Source organism: Epinephelus fuscoguttatus, linkage group LG7 (assembly GCF_011397635.1).
Source record: "Epinephelus fuscoguttatus linkage group LG7, E.fuscoguttatus.final_Chr_v1".
Taxonomy (NCBI): domain Eukaryota; kingdom Metazoa; phylum Chordata; class Actinopteri; order Perciformes; family Serranidae; genus Epinephelus; species Epinephelus fuscoguttatus.
In genome coordinates this window covers 29,267,776-29,284,206 of record NC_064758.1, presented here as the reverse complement: position 1 = coordinate 29,284,206, position 16,431 = coordinate 29,267,776, and the positions used below count along the sequence as shown (strand labels likewise).

Sequence of the window (16,431 nt, the reverse complement as noted above, 5' to 3'; positions counted from 1 at the left end):
GATTATTTTGCATTATCGATCAGTCCACTTATAATTTTCTTGATTGATCACTTGATCTAGCAAATAGTATAAAGTGCAATTTTCTTCAGGTGAACTGATCACATTTCTTGTTTTGTCAGACCAACAGTCCAAACCTTTAAGATACTTAATTTACTTTCACACAGGAGAAGGGAAACCAAAATAAAATTTCACATTTGAGAAGCTTGAATCAGTGAATGTGCCCCAAAGCTTGAAACTAATGGAAAGGCCTATATTACTGTTTTTTAAAGGCTGTGGTGTGCTCATATTTTAAGATTGCGTGATCGTACCAACTATGTCGACATAGGTTGTCAGGAAAGGGGCTAAATAATGCTCCCAATTTAGGCCAAATTTTGGCTAAGGAATAACTGGCATCGCCATTTCTTAAGGGGTCCCTAGAACCCTCACCTCTAGATACCTGAATGAAAATGGGTTCTATGCGTATCCGAGTCTTCCCTAAACTTGAGAAAGCTTGTTCCCAGTAAATGTTTGTCCCTTACAATGAATTTACTCCTTTTAAATTAAAGCTGTATATTTGTTGTATAGTTGTCATAAAGAAAAGGACAGGCAGATTATATGAAGAACAATGAATTGCCTTATATGTATAGATACATAACACATTAAAGCAGGACTGTAATGGAACTCAAAATGTTAACTGCAACGTTATTCATCTTTGCACATCTGGGCCCAGTTGTTCAGAAGTAATCTGATCAGATTCCGGCTATCGGATTGGATCAAATCCTGAAAATGGGTTATTAAAAAACGAAAAAAGGGGGTTCTGAATTCGGATCAGATCACATAATCCAGTCTTGGTTTTTATCTGGATCGAAGATTCAGTATATGTTCAAAACTTTAGTGTGACTGAATCAGAACAAGGGTGGATTCAGGGTGGATTTAGGGAACAAAATAAAACTTTTAAATTGGTCTAATATAAACACACAATTACTTGTATTTTCCACTTGATTTAATAAAGTAGATAAAGTAAGTAAAGTAGATAAAGCAGACATTAGATAAAACACAAGGGGAAAAAAGGTTGTTGTCCCCATGAAATAAATTCATTCAGTTATCAAATAACTGTCAAAATCCCCTCTACAGCAAAAAGTGGTCATGCTGAAACTTTTTTATCTGGATCAAGGTGATTCATTCCAATGTTGCTTTGTTAAACCTGCACAAAAGTAAGATGGATTAGCTGATCTTGGACAGCAACACACGGGACATTTCCGAATCTGGTTCATTCTGCTCCAGACTGAATTTTTTGAAACAACTGGGCTCAGATAATTAGTAATAAAAGCTGTAAATTAAGAATGCGATTGGTATGTGATTCCTTAACTCTATATACTTCCACAGCATAAGCAGATTCCTGAAATTCAGTTATGGCTTTGTTTCTTGTTTTTTAAGTGCCACCCCAAGATTTTCAGTGGCACCATCTGACCACGCCTATGAAAACTTTATGGAGCAACTGCTTGATAAATGACAGCTGATTATCAAAAAAAGTTATTTTTCCGTGTGTGGGCAGTTGGATTGATCCACACAGCACTGTATGTGAGATCGATGGACTGATCAGCCTACTTTAGTATCTTATTGTATCACACTCGTCCAACATGTCGAAAACTTCCTCAGAGAATTCGTTGTACTTCAGGCTGAAAGAGACAGGAAGCAGGAGGTGCTTTTTAGAAATGTTTTCCCGTGCTTAGAAACTTAATGTGAAATACACTGGCTCAAGTTTAAAAATAACTGCAGTGAGTCAGGCTTACTTCATCTCCTTCATGTTGGGGCTGTCCTGCATGACTTCGACGAGGGCTGGGACGGAAACATCAGTCAGAGTGTTGTTCCTCAGTTCCAGGCTCTTCAGAGTTTTACTGGCTCTTATTGCAGCACACATGTCCTCAACGCAGGCGTCCGTCAAACCGGTCATCTCAACACTGGCGTAAAAGAGAGACAGATTTAATAGTAGTGCACACTGCAATGGAGTGGGGTTTTTTTTTAAATAATTTTGTCAACTCACTCCAGCTCCTCTAACAGGCAGTTTGGATGTGCAACAGCATCCCAGAGATGTTTAACCCCTTGGTCTCCTACTGCATTTATACCAACGATTAGGGACTTCAGTTGAGACATGCCACTCCTCAGCACAGAGCTCAGCTCCTTAAAGACTGCCTCGGTTAACTCGCATCGTTTCAAGCTGCAGGGTGGAACAGAATAAACACCAAATATATGAGTAAGGTGGTACTTTATCACTTAAAAGTTAAAAGTGTTAATAAAGGTGACAATACCCCAGTTTTTCCATTGGACATCCTGGTCGACTGAGGGCTTGGCAAAGCAGCAGCGCCCCCTCCTGGCCCAAATCATTCACTGACAGATCCAGCTCTGTCAGAGAGCAGTGCTCTGACATCAAGGCCTCCATCAAATGAGGACAGCACGCACCAGTCAACTCACTGTCAAAGAAACTGTGGTAAAAAATGTAAAAAATTATGTTTTGACACATTCTGCATTTTGGGAGGAATTTTTTCACATGTTGTTATGCAGTTTATCATCTTGTAACACAGACTTACTTGAGGCTCTGCAGTTTACAGAGTGGGTGTTGCAGGGACTTGCACAAAGTCTCCACTCCTCTATCACCAATCACATTATGTGTCAAGTCCACCTTTCTCAACTGTGATTGGCCAGAACACACAGCTGCTGATAAAGCCTCCATGGATGCTGCAGTCAACTCGCAGTTTTGTAGCCTTTAAATTAACAAAAGAAGCTCATTGATCAAACAAAATGGACAAAAAAACAAGCCTATTAATACAATGCTGCTCTGTATAAAGTACATACATGAGCTCCTGTAGTTTGCAGTGAGGACTGTGCAGTGCTTTGCACATTGTGGTGAAGCCCTGGTCTCCAATCTGATTACACCTCATATCTAGCACAGACAGCTGAGAGGTGGCTGAGGTCAGGACAGACGCCAGATGTTCACAGATTCCCTCTGTCAGTCTGCACACTAGAAGTCTGGGGAAATCACAAGCAAAATATCAAGCAATTATTAATTCGCCTTAGAGAAATGCGTGTTGACGTAAAAGCACATGTAAAGGTCAAGTGCGTGGGATTTAGGGGCATCTATGTTGAGTCTGCCGTATTGTTCTACGGTAGCCCAGAACAGACAAGGCAAGGCAGCTTCTTTTGTATAGCACATTTCATACACCAGCGTCACGCAAAGTGCTTTACATAGCAATAAAATGTAAAGCATAATAAAGGATATTGATTTGCATTAAAAGAGAAAGATATGAAACGTGAGATTAACTAAACATTAGCCACTTTTACGCTGCCTGCTCAAGGTGGGAATTTCACGCCATTACTTGGCCTTGCTGTCCTTTATAACAGTCGTGGATGGGGAGACAGTGTTGTCTCGCATTTAAGCCAGCAGCAGAGGTAGTAACAACAAGTGCAATCTCTGTGTAAAAAGAACTACTGGTTCTAGAAAGCGCCAGTCATGTCCTTGCATCAGCCGCTGTAGTTCTTCTATTGCACGCTTAGCACACAGGAGAAGTTTCAGTTCTGCAACCTCACAGCTGGATGCCGCTAAATCCTACTATCTTTAAAGGAATGCCTTTAGCTTTAATCTTACTTCAATGTGTGCAGCTTGCAGTCTCTGAGTCCAGCACAGAGAATTTTGAACTTTTCATCCCCGAGGCGGCTGTTAGAGAGATCCAGCTCCTTGGTGAGTCCTCTGCTGAGAGCTGAAGCCAGATGGTGCTGAGGGGGTGATGATCTCTTTCACCAAACTCTCACTCTGAGCTTGATGAAGCAGATGGAAGCAGCGGTGGTGCCTTTCTTTGTAGCACTCTTTCAGTGTCTTTTCTGAGCTGCTTTTAAACCAGCTTTTGAAATCCACAATCCGATCCGAGTTCAGCTCTCCCAGCACGTTCTCCAAGGGTCGGCGCTGAAGTGGCTCTGAGAGCCCTGACATGAAGAAATCTAGAAACTTGACACAGCCTTTGTGCTTCTCCAACATCTTCTCCACACCCTCAGATGGTGACTTATCCAAAAAGAAAGACGCAGCCAAGAGGAACTCCTGCATCAGTTGGGAGCGGAAAGAGAAGACATCTGATTGGTCGCCTTCTACATGCAAGAAAACACCAACTGAGGTAAGAAACTGCTGGAAACCAAAGGAATCCATTTCCTCTTTGGTGCAGCTCGAATGCTGGTTAAGAAAGCAATGAGATGCCAGCTTGCCGAGGGCCAACACTAGATCTCTGCTGCTGGCGTTGTTCAGCGAGAGCGTCTGAATCAGGTGGACCAGGATGTCTACACACAGCTGAGATAGTGTTTCAGGAAGTTTTGCTCCAGCATCCATCAGAGACTTATAAACAGAGCAAACTGTCCAGAAACCACTTGTCGGCCTGGTTGCCACCACAAAGGCAGCTGCTTTCATCAGCCCCATAGCCCACTAAACAGGGCACGAGGCTGCGGTGGGGTCAGAGCACATGAAGAAATCTGAGGAGGATCAGGCTGTGTTTGTCCGATCAGATCATCAAACAACACATCCTCAGGCTTCTGCAGAAGTAGGAGCACAGACTCAGGGGCATGGCTCTGATGGTGCAGCAATAATGTCTCCAAGGAAGCGCTCCATCAAGAGAATTCAACTCCCTGAACCGGAAATGGAAAACATATGAGAACTTTTGAAGGTGCTCTCCTTTCGCCCAGCCCATAACAAGCTTCACCAAAGCTGTGGTTTTGCCCGATCCTTCAGGACCGACCAGTATCACAGATTTGATTTCACCAGACAGAGCAGTGTGGATGGCACAATCAGGGCAGGGTCCTCTTCCCCATTTCTGTCTGCCGCCTGAGCTTCAGCAGTCAGTGGGGATATGTACTTATTGTTGCTGATGACACTGACAGGCAGCTCTCCACCAAGAAGTGTCGACATGTCCAAAATTTGGGGGAGGCACAGACATCATAGAAGCCTAAAGTCCTTTCCATGTGCATAAGTGCTTTTTTGGCAACAGCCGGGTCTGTGAAGAACCCGCTGAAGTAGGCCTCTCTTTGTGGCTTCAGAAACCCCAACACCTTCACACGGGTGCCACTCAGAAATTCCAGACCACTTGTCGGCCTGGTTGCCACCACAAAGGCAGCTCCTTTCATCAGCGACCCATGGAGCAAGCTGGCCACTAAACAGGGCACCGAGGCTGCCCGGGTGGGGTCAGAGCAGAGGGTGTGGACGGAGGGATCCAGGCTGTGTTTGTACCGATCCAGATCATCAAAAACAAACAACACATCCTCAGGCTTCTGCAGAAGTAGGGGCACAGACTCAGGGGGGGCATGGCTCTGATGGTGCAGCAATAATGTCTCCAAGGAGAGCGCTCCATCAAGAGAATTCAACTCCCTGAACCGGAAATGGAAAACATATGAGAACTTTTGAAGGTGCTCTCCTTTCGCCCAGCCCATAACAAGCTTCACCAAAGCTGTGGTTTTGCCCGATCCTTCAGGACCGACCAGTATCACAGATTTGATTTCACCAGACAGAGCAGTGTGGATGGCACAATCAAGGGAGGGCGGGTCCTCTTCCCCATTTCTGTCTGCCGCCTGAGCTTCAGCAGTCAGTGGGGATATGTACTTATTGTTGCTGATGACACTGACAGGCAGCTCTCCACCAAGAAGTGTCGACATGTCATTTGATTTCAGGATGTGAGTCAGCACAGAGCCTTTGTCCATTGTGAAGATCACTGTAGCGGGAATACAAAAAATATAGTACAGTTCAGAGAGCTGACTGTCTGCTGGCAACATGTCCTTGGTGTCTGCAAGTAATTAACTGTACTTTACTTTCAAAGCAGTTAACCAGCATGTCTTACAAGATACAATAACAGTGCACATTGTAATTTTTCAAAACAGGAGTGTAGTATTGTTACCTTGAATGCAGCGCTGCTGGAAAACAAAGTAAGTTAGACAACGTGTCGTAAACAAAACAGTATCTTTAGAGAGAGCGGGCAGATTGTAGTTTTAATGGGTGGGGTGGCGCCTACACTGTGAACACTACACACGAGCAGCCAGCCAATTAAATCCTCGAGCAATACAAAACAGGAAGTACAGTGTGGTTTTAAACCCTGCACGCTGCCTTACAGACGACAGGAAGTGTCCCGCGAGGATTTTAAATATGCTAATATAATAGTTTGAATATGTCCCCTTCCAGCCATTATGATATGCGCCTTAATTAAGATATAGATAGGGAAATCAGAGTTGTACATTCACTGAAATACTATACTTAACATTACCTGAGTTTTTCCATTGTTTGCCACTGTAATCAATTGTAGTTGTTAATGATTAATCGTAGCTCAGAGCTGCTGCCACCGCTTTTTACCTGGTCTTATCCGGTGTCAGAAGCAAGAGAACATTCACTCCACACAGAGAGGTGTATAATACAAAAATAGCCTTTACTGAAAATTCATAAAAACTAAAGGACACCTCCACATAAGAAGCCCCACAAGGGTCAATCACTATAAAACTCTAAAAAGACACAGAAATCAATAAGGACCGCTCCAAACTGTAGGTGGGTCAAACCATTCCAACCACTAGGGGGAGGCAGAGGGCTATCGAGTCATTAGTAATGCCTGGTAATGGGCTCCTGGCTGCGTGTCGAAAGCTACCATAAAACAAATCAAACAGGGACTAGGACAAAAACTCTCCCAAGACAACATATAACATTAAAAATGTAAGTATTTTTTTGTACTTATCTCGCCCGGCCTGGCGACGACATCCCCCATGGGATGTGAATATGGAGCCTCCTGTGTCAGTTAGGACCGCTCCAAACTGGTATTATTATTAGTATTGTTACATTCTACAACACTGGGTGGGTCTGAACCATTCCGACCACTAGTGGGAGGCATTGGGAATGACCGAGTCACTTGTATTACCCCTTTATGGGTCCCTACCATGGGTGCAGATCTGATGACAAGTTTGGGGGGGACACAATCTGATTGTGATTTTTTTTTAATTGCACACGTGCAAATCATGCCCACAGAGCGCTTGAGATTGCCAGCATATTTCACGATTTCATAGAGGCTCATCACCATCACCAAGTCATTCAAAAAGCACTACAAAGAGAATCATATGCTTACCTTTACTGTTTATTTCTCTTAAACAGCCAGTAGTACATGAAACCAGCCATCACCCTCCTTTTCACTGCTTTGCTGTTAGTTAATGCTACTTCTAGTTTCAGGGTCTCAGGCATGTTATGTCCACTCACGTTCTCATCTCTCGCCTCTCACAGATTCCCATTTCTCCTCATCATCTTCCCTTTCTCCCAGTATATAGGACTACTGTATTACATTTGTTCAGTTTCAATCATTTAAGCTATTTAAAATTGGGGGGGACAATTTGTGTTTTTCAGAATTTGGGGGGGACATGTCCCCCCCATCCCCCCCGGGATCTGCACCCATGGTCCCTACTCCCCTGGCAGGATGTAGAATCATTAAAAGCTACCTTAAAACAAATCAAAGAGGGACTAGAACAAAAACTGTCAAAAGACGACATATAACAAAGAATGAAATTTATTTTTTTTTAACTTATCTCGCCCGGTCTGGACGATATCCATCGTGGTGTGCAAATGTGGAGCCTTTCGTGTCAGTTACGATCGCTCCAAACTGTAGGCGGGTCAAAACCATTCCAACCACAAGGGGGAGGCAGAGGGCTAACCGAGTCACTCGTATTGCCTCTTTATTGGCCCCTGGCAGGGTGTCGGGTCATTAAAAGCTACCTTAAACATCAGTTACTGAGGGACTAAAACAAAAACTCTTACAGGACGAGATATAACATTAAGAATTAAAGTTTTTGAACTTATCTCGCCCGGCCTGCCGACGACACCTCCTATGGGGTGCGAATATGGAAGCTTCCCGTGGAGTCAGGAAGTGCTCACAGGAACACTTTTTTCTTAATTGTTCTATATCGAGCTTCACAAATACAGACAAGCAAGGGTCATTTTCAAGTCCTAAAGCTAAGGTAACATCTGACTTAGGTTGGGTGTGGCGGCGTAAGGCAATGTGTTGTAACAGGATAGTTGAAGCTCCGGAAAGCACCGGCAAAGGGCACCGTTTACACCCCGGTCCCTCGTTACCTGAGGCATCCAGCCTCCCCCCTAGCAAAGGAGCGATTCCCCTACTTAGCTGTCTTCGCTGTCGGCAAAAAGTTGCTAACAGCACCCTCCTGCCCTGCTGCTACAGCCACGAACATTTGAGCCAGCGTGCCCCTCTGCACACCCCGAACACAGGTGAGAGTCATCAGTGATCAGTTACTTGGAACCCCTCCCCACAAGCATCCACAGGGTTAGGGTTAGGGTGCAGAGACCCTCACCCTCATTTACTCACTACAGTAAACATAAGTAGGTAAGTCCTTCAGTTAGGACCACTTGAGTCAAACAAAACTTAATTTCAATTTACAGTTTTATATTTGAAGGTATGGCGGTGTTCTGGGGTCCTCTTCCTTTCCTTGGGCCTAGGCAGAAAGTCTGTTCTGAGTGCCTCTCTGCCCTTCCACTCCTTTTTTGGATAAACAAGCTCTATTTGATGTTTCCCTAATATACATTTTTAAAAAAACTTAATTAATTTTTTTCCATTATAAATTAGAAAATGGTTGGCATATGTACTTTGAGTATATTGTGATTCTAATGGGAGCCATTTTCCAGTGCATTTAGCTGATGATAATGCAGGACTTTTACTTGTAACATGAAGTATTTTTACACTGTAGCATTTCTACTTCTTCCTTAGTAAAATATCTAACCACTCCCTCTGCCACTGGAAAGAAAAATAGCACACATCTGAATTCGTGTGTGACAAATGGCCTGGGAGGTGCCCAGGAGGCATCCTGGTCAGATGCCTGAACCACCTCAACTGACCCCTTTCGACGCAAAGGAGCAGCAGCTCTACTCTGAGCCCCCTCCAGATGTCCAAGCTCCTCACCCTATCTGTAAGGTTGAGTCCAGTAGGGTTGGGTACCGTTCATAATTGAACCGATATGGTACCGTTATCTGGAATTAGGTACCGGTACCAAACAGTACCTTATTTCGGTACTTTTTAAAGTCTAAACTTCTCAGTTTCAACATTTTATTGAGAGCATTTAGGAACAGTGCTGCACTTTAACTTTTGTCTGCACATTTTTTTTGTCGCCATTGTTGCTGAGTCTGAGGTGCGAGTCATGCGCTCTCGCTCCGCCTCCACCACAGGTACCGAAATTTGGCACTGATTCATTTTAAGTGAATCGGTACTCGGTAGTACTGATGTGAATCGGTACCAAGTACAAAAAGTACCGAGTTTCGGTACCCAACCCTAGAGTCCAGCCACCCCAGGGAGGACACTCATTGTAACTGCATGTATCCAAAACCTCATTCTTTCTGTCACTACCCAGAGCTCATGACCATAGGTGAGGGTTGGGATGTAGATGGACCAGTAAATTGAAAGCTTAGTTGGTCTGGCACAGTGCCCACATCACTACAGACGCTGCGCCAAACCGCCGAGCAGCACCCTGATATACTTGAACTCCTTCACTTGGGGCAGTAACTCCCTCCCAACCCAGAGGGAGCAATCCAACAGTTTCCAGCAGAGAACCATGAAATCAGTTCCAACTTAATCACTACCCAAGCAAAAGGAACACATGATCATGCAGCTGAGTACATCTTTATTGTACACACAGGAAGTTAATAAATGTAACATCCAACAGGAAGAAAAAAATAAACAAATAACACACATTTGGCTTGTCAGTGCAGTAGGCTTATTGTAGATTACAAAGAGATGAATATTAAAGTTAAAGCTAAAGGGCCAGAGTGATCCAGCAGGTGAATCTGTGGTTTTTCTGGCTTAGTTTTGGACAGTTGTCTTTAGGGTTGCTCCACTGCTTTGAGTAGAGGTGTACGTGTCATGGGTCTCCACTGTCTTGATGAGAACTGCACTTGGCCTTCGTGGCCGTTGTACTTGAACCTGGACAGCTGTTGTGGAGACAACAGTAGAAAAATCACACACACTATAAGCTGTAATAACAATGCTAAAGCCAGTGGTAATACTGGGTTATCTTCAGTTTTAAAAGTACTTACTTTTGATGGGCACTGTTTGGATGTTGACAACAGAGTCCTGTCCAATTCTGTTGGTGAGAGAGCAGGAAATTAATTTAAAATACATGATAGTGTAATTATTGATGTGTTAGCAATGTTAAAACATCTCAAATTATTTTACTCATCAAAGCCTGTTCACAGGCTTTGTGTATGTTTGTTCCTGAGTGTGGAGCGTGGTGTTTAATGGGCTCATTGTTGCCCCCTGTGGCTGCTGGAGGAAAAACACTGTTGTTCGCCCTTCAGCCTCAGGGGGCAGCAATGAGCCCATTACAGTTCAGCACCCCACAAAGAGTGCATTTACACGGACACAAATAACACGCTTGTGATCCAGTTTTTCGAGTATCCCGTTTATGTGATTGAGCATGTAAACACCGTATTCCATTTATGAGAAACCTGAATAGAGTACTCTGAAAGGATGTATCTGCAGAAAGTGAATCACCTGATTTCTCTGTGCTCACGTACCATATCCCGAATATGATCATAACCGGATTAGCCTCATAAACTGGTTACTCATGTCCATATAATCTCATCCGCTGATGCGAAGACGACTCGTCACAAGAGAGCTAACTTGAATGAGTGAAATGGGTGAGATTTTTGCTTTATGTCAAGTTTTACAAGAGAAAAGACTTATGTTGTGTTCACACCAGGCGTAAATAAATCAATTTGCGCTAATAAATTACGGATAGACACAAATTCTCAATGGGCAGCACTATAGATGTGATGGACACAATGTGAATGGCACTAATTGAGTGGCCTGAATAAAGTGAGTAGCGCGATTTGCATCATTCGCTTATTCGCGAAAGTTGAAAAATCTGAACATCAGCGACCAATTTGCTCCGCAATACCCAATCAGTGTTGGCCAGGCAATTATTACATGGAGAAAGTGTGTTTCAGATTTTGATTATAGACATTGCATAAAATATTTTTCATCATAAAAAACAGTTTAAAAATGCAGGGACGAGAAAGCAACACAACAAAAACAAAAACCTTTAGGTCCACTGAACGAATGAAATGTCTAAATAGTTTTTGCACATTTTTAATTTCAAAAGTAGCCAAGTACGTTTTAAAATCAGCATCTTTAAAAATATAAAAGAAGAGTACTCTTTTAAGCAAAATCACTTTATGTTTATAATATTTTGGTAAAATATGTATTTGTCGTTAGCTGAGAAATTGAATAATATACCTATCTTTGTTAGTGTGATATCTTTTTCAAAATGTTTGAAAGGTTCCTCTGTAAGTAAAACCAAAAAGAAGGGGCATGTATTGTAATCTACAAACACATGCTCAGTAGTTTTCAATTACAAACAATTACAACTGGCAGAATCTCTGACCCAGATGTCAGGCACTGAATTGCATTGTGGTTAATGTAGGCACCAAGTTTCAACCAAGGACACTACAACTTTTATAGTGTCCTTGGTTAACAAGTTAAAAGAATGTGAGGATGGTGGTTCTGCTGCATCTATATTGACCTTTTTTTTAACTGCACATGTTGTGTCTGATAATGTTGTAGGAGCGTGGTGCTAAACCGGTGGGAAACTGTTTGAAGCTGTGACCTTAAACTGATGATTATCAAAATAAATGGACTAACTTGGACTTTTTTTCACCTTAAAAGCCTAAATTCTCTTTCGATCAGTGAGATGTTTTGTGATTTAAACTTAACACTGCTAAGATCTACCATTGCAACTCACCTTTGCTCCTCTCCCTCCAGCAGTTTCCTGTAGGTGGAGATCTCTATGTCCAAGGCCAGCTTGACATTCATGAGCTCCTGGTACTCTTTGAGCTGCAGAGCCATGTCCTGCTTGGCCCTCTGCAGAGCCAGCTCCAGGTCCTTGAGGCGAGCTTTGGCGTCGTTCACAGCCCCCTCCCCACGCTGCTCTGCTTCAGCTATCTGACTCTCAAGGTTGTTACGCTACAACAAAAAAAAAAATTATTATACATTTTTTACACAACCACACCTTTAACTTTCAACATATCAGTTGCTCTATAAACTTTACTCACCTGTGCCTTTACAGCCTGGATCTCATTCTCCAGGCGGGCGATCATTCGGTTGAGCTCAGATATTTCCCCCTTGGTGCTATGCAGCTCATTGCCATAGTGGTTGGCCTCAGCAGTCATCTGGTCAAACTGGTACCAGCAGAGATCAGACAGAGAAACCAAGATGTGAGATTAGTAGTTATCAGCTTTGACGAGGGTGGTTCCTGTTATAAAGACGGGGTATTGCAGTAAATTTATGTTTCTAGTTTTAAAGAGAAACTTGTTTTACTACAGATTTTATCACATACACAGCGACATGTAATCACCAGCTGTAACAACATAGGTATGGCTGGTATTGTTGTTTGTGTCATCATGGATGAATGTGGTCTCGGTGGCACTTAATTGTTGGGGGAACTACCACAGAAGCTGTTTTGAGTATTTCGTCAGGTGTTTATGTCTGTCTATCTGTCTGTCTGTCTGTCTGTGTGTTGCAACCATGCAAGATACAGTCACAACACTTCACAGGTGTGTAGTTGAGATTAAAATAAAGGCCAAGGTTGAAGATGTGTGCGGTTGGAGCAAGGGGGTGGGAAGCAGGGGGGTGGGAAGTAGGAAAGGGGCCATTGCGCACTCTGTTGTTATGAGTTCTGCATTCAAAGCTTAATTTAAATAAAAGCACAAAAGTATTAGTGTCAAAATACACTTAAAGTACCAAGAGTAAAAGTGCTCTCTGTGTGAAATGGCCAGTTACACAATAATATATATTATAGTACTGGATTGTAATCACTGATGCATTAATGTGTTGACTACATTGATGCTGCAGCCGGTAAAGGTGGAGCTAATTTGAATTACTTTATATACTGCTGGGTACCTTAACGTATAATAATAGATATAATTATAACTAGTAATTAAAGCTGTCATATAAATCTTATGAAGTAAAAACTATGACATTAACCCCTAAAATGTAGTTGAGTAGAAGTATAATGTAGCATAAAATGGAGATACAAAAGTCATGCACAAGTACCTCAAAATTGTACTCAAGTACAGTATTTGAGTAAATGTAGCCAGTTTCTTTCCACCGCTGTACATACACACTTCACGCCCCAGGGTCATGATACTCAGCAGGTGTGAAGTTGAGATCACAGTGAAGGCCGAGTTCCAAGATGGGTGTGATCCGAGCAGGGACAGCAGATGTAAAGCAGTTTAAAGACTTGATGGTCTCTAGTTATTTCTTATTTTAGTTCTTTACCTTGTTCTTGTAGCAGCTTTCGGCGTCTTCACGGCTGCGGCTAGCGATGTCCTCATACTGGGCCTTAACATCAGCCACGATCTGGTCCATGTTCAGGGCACGGGAGTTGTCCATCTGCACCACCACAGAGGTCTGCTTCAAGCTCTCCTGCAGCTCACGCACCTCCTTGATACAGCAACAGTAAGAATTCAGAAATCAGGATGTAAGGTCACAAGCTATGTATTTATTCTTATGTTTGGTGTCTGGTGATGTACCTCGTCATACAGAGCCTTGAGGAAGGTAAATTCATCCCTGATTCCAGCGACCTTGTCCTCAAGACCCACCTTGGACAAATAGCCTGCATCCACATCCTGCAGGCAGGCAGCAAAAAACAAACCTTTTCTCAATGTTTAAGCTTCTGCATTTTTCAGACACATTCAAAATGTGCGGCTTGAAGATTATTTTATCATAACTGTAGCAACACTTGAGAGTTTTGTGGCCCAACAAGCATAAATATAATGTGTCTATACAAAAGATCTTAATCTGGCTTTTCTTTACTTTAAAGAACGCACCATTCATCTGTGCATACCGTACCTTCTTGAGCGTAACAAACTCATTCTCCATATCATTCCTCTTGCTGATCTCCATCTCATACCTGAAACAGCCCCACAAATATCAGATTACCCACACAGATCTTATCAGTTTCCATTTAATTACCACATGCCTTAACCACCACTCTCATTCCCAGACTTTAATAGTAGCTCAGGTTTTTTTTCCACAACTCTTTCTTACTTTGTCTTGAAGTCGTCCACATTTTTGTGAATGGCATTGTTCTCCACGTCAAGTGATTGTTTGGCATTGTTGAGATACTCCAGCTGCCTCTGCAGGTTGGTGATGTAGGACTTCAGCATGATTTCAATGTTGGATGGGGTGGCAGTCTGTGCCTGCAGCAGCTGCCACTTGGTCTCCAGCATTTTGTTCTGTTGCTCCAGGAATCTTACCTGTGGCACGAGAAGGACGCACCAACCGTGTGAGATAATAAGTCATTAAATATCAGTTCAAATGAATTGAGTCTGACACTCAGCACCCACCAGGGAGGGTTTTAGTGAAATTTCCTCTTACCTTATCAATGAATGAGGCAAAACGGTTGTTGAGAGTCTTGATCTGCTCTTTCTCCTTGGTGCGATCAAGCTGGACGGTGGGGTCAATGTCTACCTTCAGTGGGGCAAGCAGGCTCTCGTTGACAGTCACAGGTGTAATTGAGGTCGCATGGTTAACCCTGCTGCTGATCCTCGGAATGGAGTAGGACCCGGTGGACAGGCTACTGAAGCTCCCTGGATTCACGCGTAGTCCTTGGCGGATGGTGCGCGTGCTCCTCAGACTCATGGTGGTGCCGGGTGGAGATCTCACCTCTGGAAAGGATGGAGAGGGTCCGGTGGTGGTTGAGCTCTGTTGAGCATCTCTCTATCTTGTGGGTTTTTAGTCAGGACTGGGCGTGGTGCGATAGTGATGCTATGCCACTCCCCAATGTGGGTAAACCAGTCTGACACATGCCACACGCGCTCCCACCTGCCCCCGCTGTAAAGGTTGCATTGTCTGTCGTAACACTGGAATTCAGGCCTGCTCTGCGGCTTCTTCAGGTGTGCTGCCATTAAGCAATACATTCAAAATATTTACATGAGGTGAGCACTGGGTCTGGAGAGTCAGTGTGGTGATCCAAGAAGCCATCAGGAGCCAAAATCTGTCACTGATGATAAATTAAAGCATGTGTAGAATCACCATAAGTATTTGCATTGACTTTATGCCCAGATGAGATTGTCTTGTAGGCTACAGTCGTGTGGTGAATACAGTGAGTATATTTCAGCTGATTTAACCTGCAGGACTGTGACAAGCTCTTCATGAGAAAGTCAGGTCACAAAAGGATGACAATAATATGCTGTAGAACTGGTTCTCAGCCGTTTCTGTGTGAAGGACCCCTTATTTGATACACATGAGGTCATGGTCGTGGTCCCGATCTGATAAGTTTGTGCTTCAGGGAGCTCCATCTGAACCCCGCCCCCACCCATAAACACACACACACACACACACACACACACACACACACACACACACAAAGTTTATTTTTTTAACATTAAAAACAAATCAAACTGAAAAATGATCCAAAGATGTAATGCTAATGGTCCGTTGGTAATCAATGGGGATTTTGTATGCTGTAAACCAGTGTGTCATCAAAGGGGAGCTGGTGGCGGTAGTGCAGCAGTATAAGTATTTGGGCGCTGTCTTAGATGACAAGTTGAATTTTGACGTGAACACTGACAGCATTTGTAAGAAGGCAAACCAATGCCTATGCTTTTTAAGGAAGCTGAGGAGTTTTGGAGTCTCTTTCTTTTAACATTGTCTGTTGGTTTGGTAATCTGAGCCTTAAAAACAAGAACAAGTTGGAAAAAGTGGTGGTGAAAGTTGTGCTGCAAGATCTCTGGTGTTCCTTTTAATAACCTACAACATCTGTATGAAGAGAGGGTCACCTCTAAAGCTCGGTCTACTGTCTCAGACTCTCAACATCCCCTCCATGTTTCAGATGCTTTCATCAGGGCGGAGTGTTTGCCTCCCTAGATGCAGCACTAAGCGTTACAGATCATCCTTTGTTTTGTCTGCGATCGCTTATCTTAATCTTTACCCCTGACAGTGTGTGATTCTGGATTCTGTGTTATGTATTGTACTGTCTTGTACCTTACCTTACCTTACCTAGTCTTAAAGCCCTCTGAGGCAAATTGTGATTTCTAATATTGGGCTTTATAAATACATTTGAATTTGAATTCACTATAGAAGTGAGCCCAATTTGAATAAGAGTCATAACAGTGACTATTCTGACCATCTGTTCCATTCCTTATCCTTGATGGGGTCGCAGGGGGGCTGGAGCCTATCCTAGCTGACATTGGGCGGGAGGCAGGGTACACCCTGGACAGGTTGCCAGACTATCACAGGGCTGACACATAGAGACAGACAACCATTCATGCTCACGCTGGGTTTAAATCTCAGGAAGCTCACTGATAGATTTAGGATTTAAATCTATCAGTGAGCTTCCTGAGATAATTAAAAAAAAATGCTTTTACCATTTGTGAGTGTGTTCCAGTTTTTT

General features: G+C 43.2%; 2 protein-coding genes across 2 annotated transcripts; both read right to left on the bottom strand.

The window, feature by feature from the left end:
• Positions 1–70: 70 nt before the first annotated feature.
• si:ch73-233m11.2 (NACHT, LRR and PYD domains-containing protein 3) lies at positions 71–6,058 on the bottom strand. Its single transcript, XM_049580460.1, is given in 10 exon segments — positions 71–1,658; positions 1,773–1,940; positions 2,024–2,197; positions 2,289–2,462; positions 2,568–2,741; positions 2,833–3,006; positions 3,623–3,749; positions 3,751–4,382; positions 4,928–5,720; positions 5,904–6,058. Coding segments are annotated over 9 exon segments (2,475 nt in total). The 5' UTR covers positions 5,710–5,720; positions 5,904–6,058; the 3' UTR covers positions 71–1,588.
• Positions 6,059–9,643: 3,585 nt separating this feature from the next.
• Positions 9,644–15,328, bottom strand: LOC125891300 (keratin, type II cytoskeletal 8-like). Its single transcript, XM_049580447.1, has 9 exons — positions 14,415–15,328; positions 14,085–14,293; positions 13,887–13,947; positions 13,568–13,663; positions 13,314–13,478; positions 12,089–12,214; positions 11,779–11,999; positions 10,073–10,119; positions 9,644–9,967 (listed from the first exon to the last, which is right to left on the bottom strand). Exons 1-9 carry the CDS (start codon positions 14,676–14,678, stop codon positions 9,840–9,842), a joined length of 1,317 nt encoding a protein of 438 aa, XP_049436404.1. The 5' UTR covers positions 14,679–15,328; the 3' UTR covers positions 9,644–9,839.
• Positions 15,329–16,431: the final 1,103 nt, after the last annotated feature.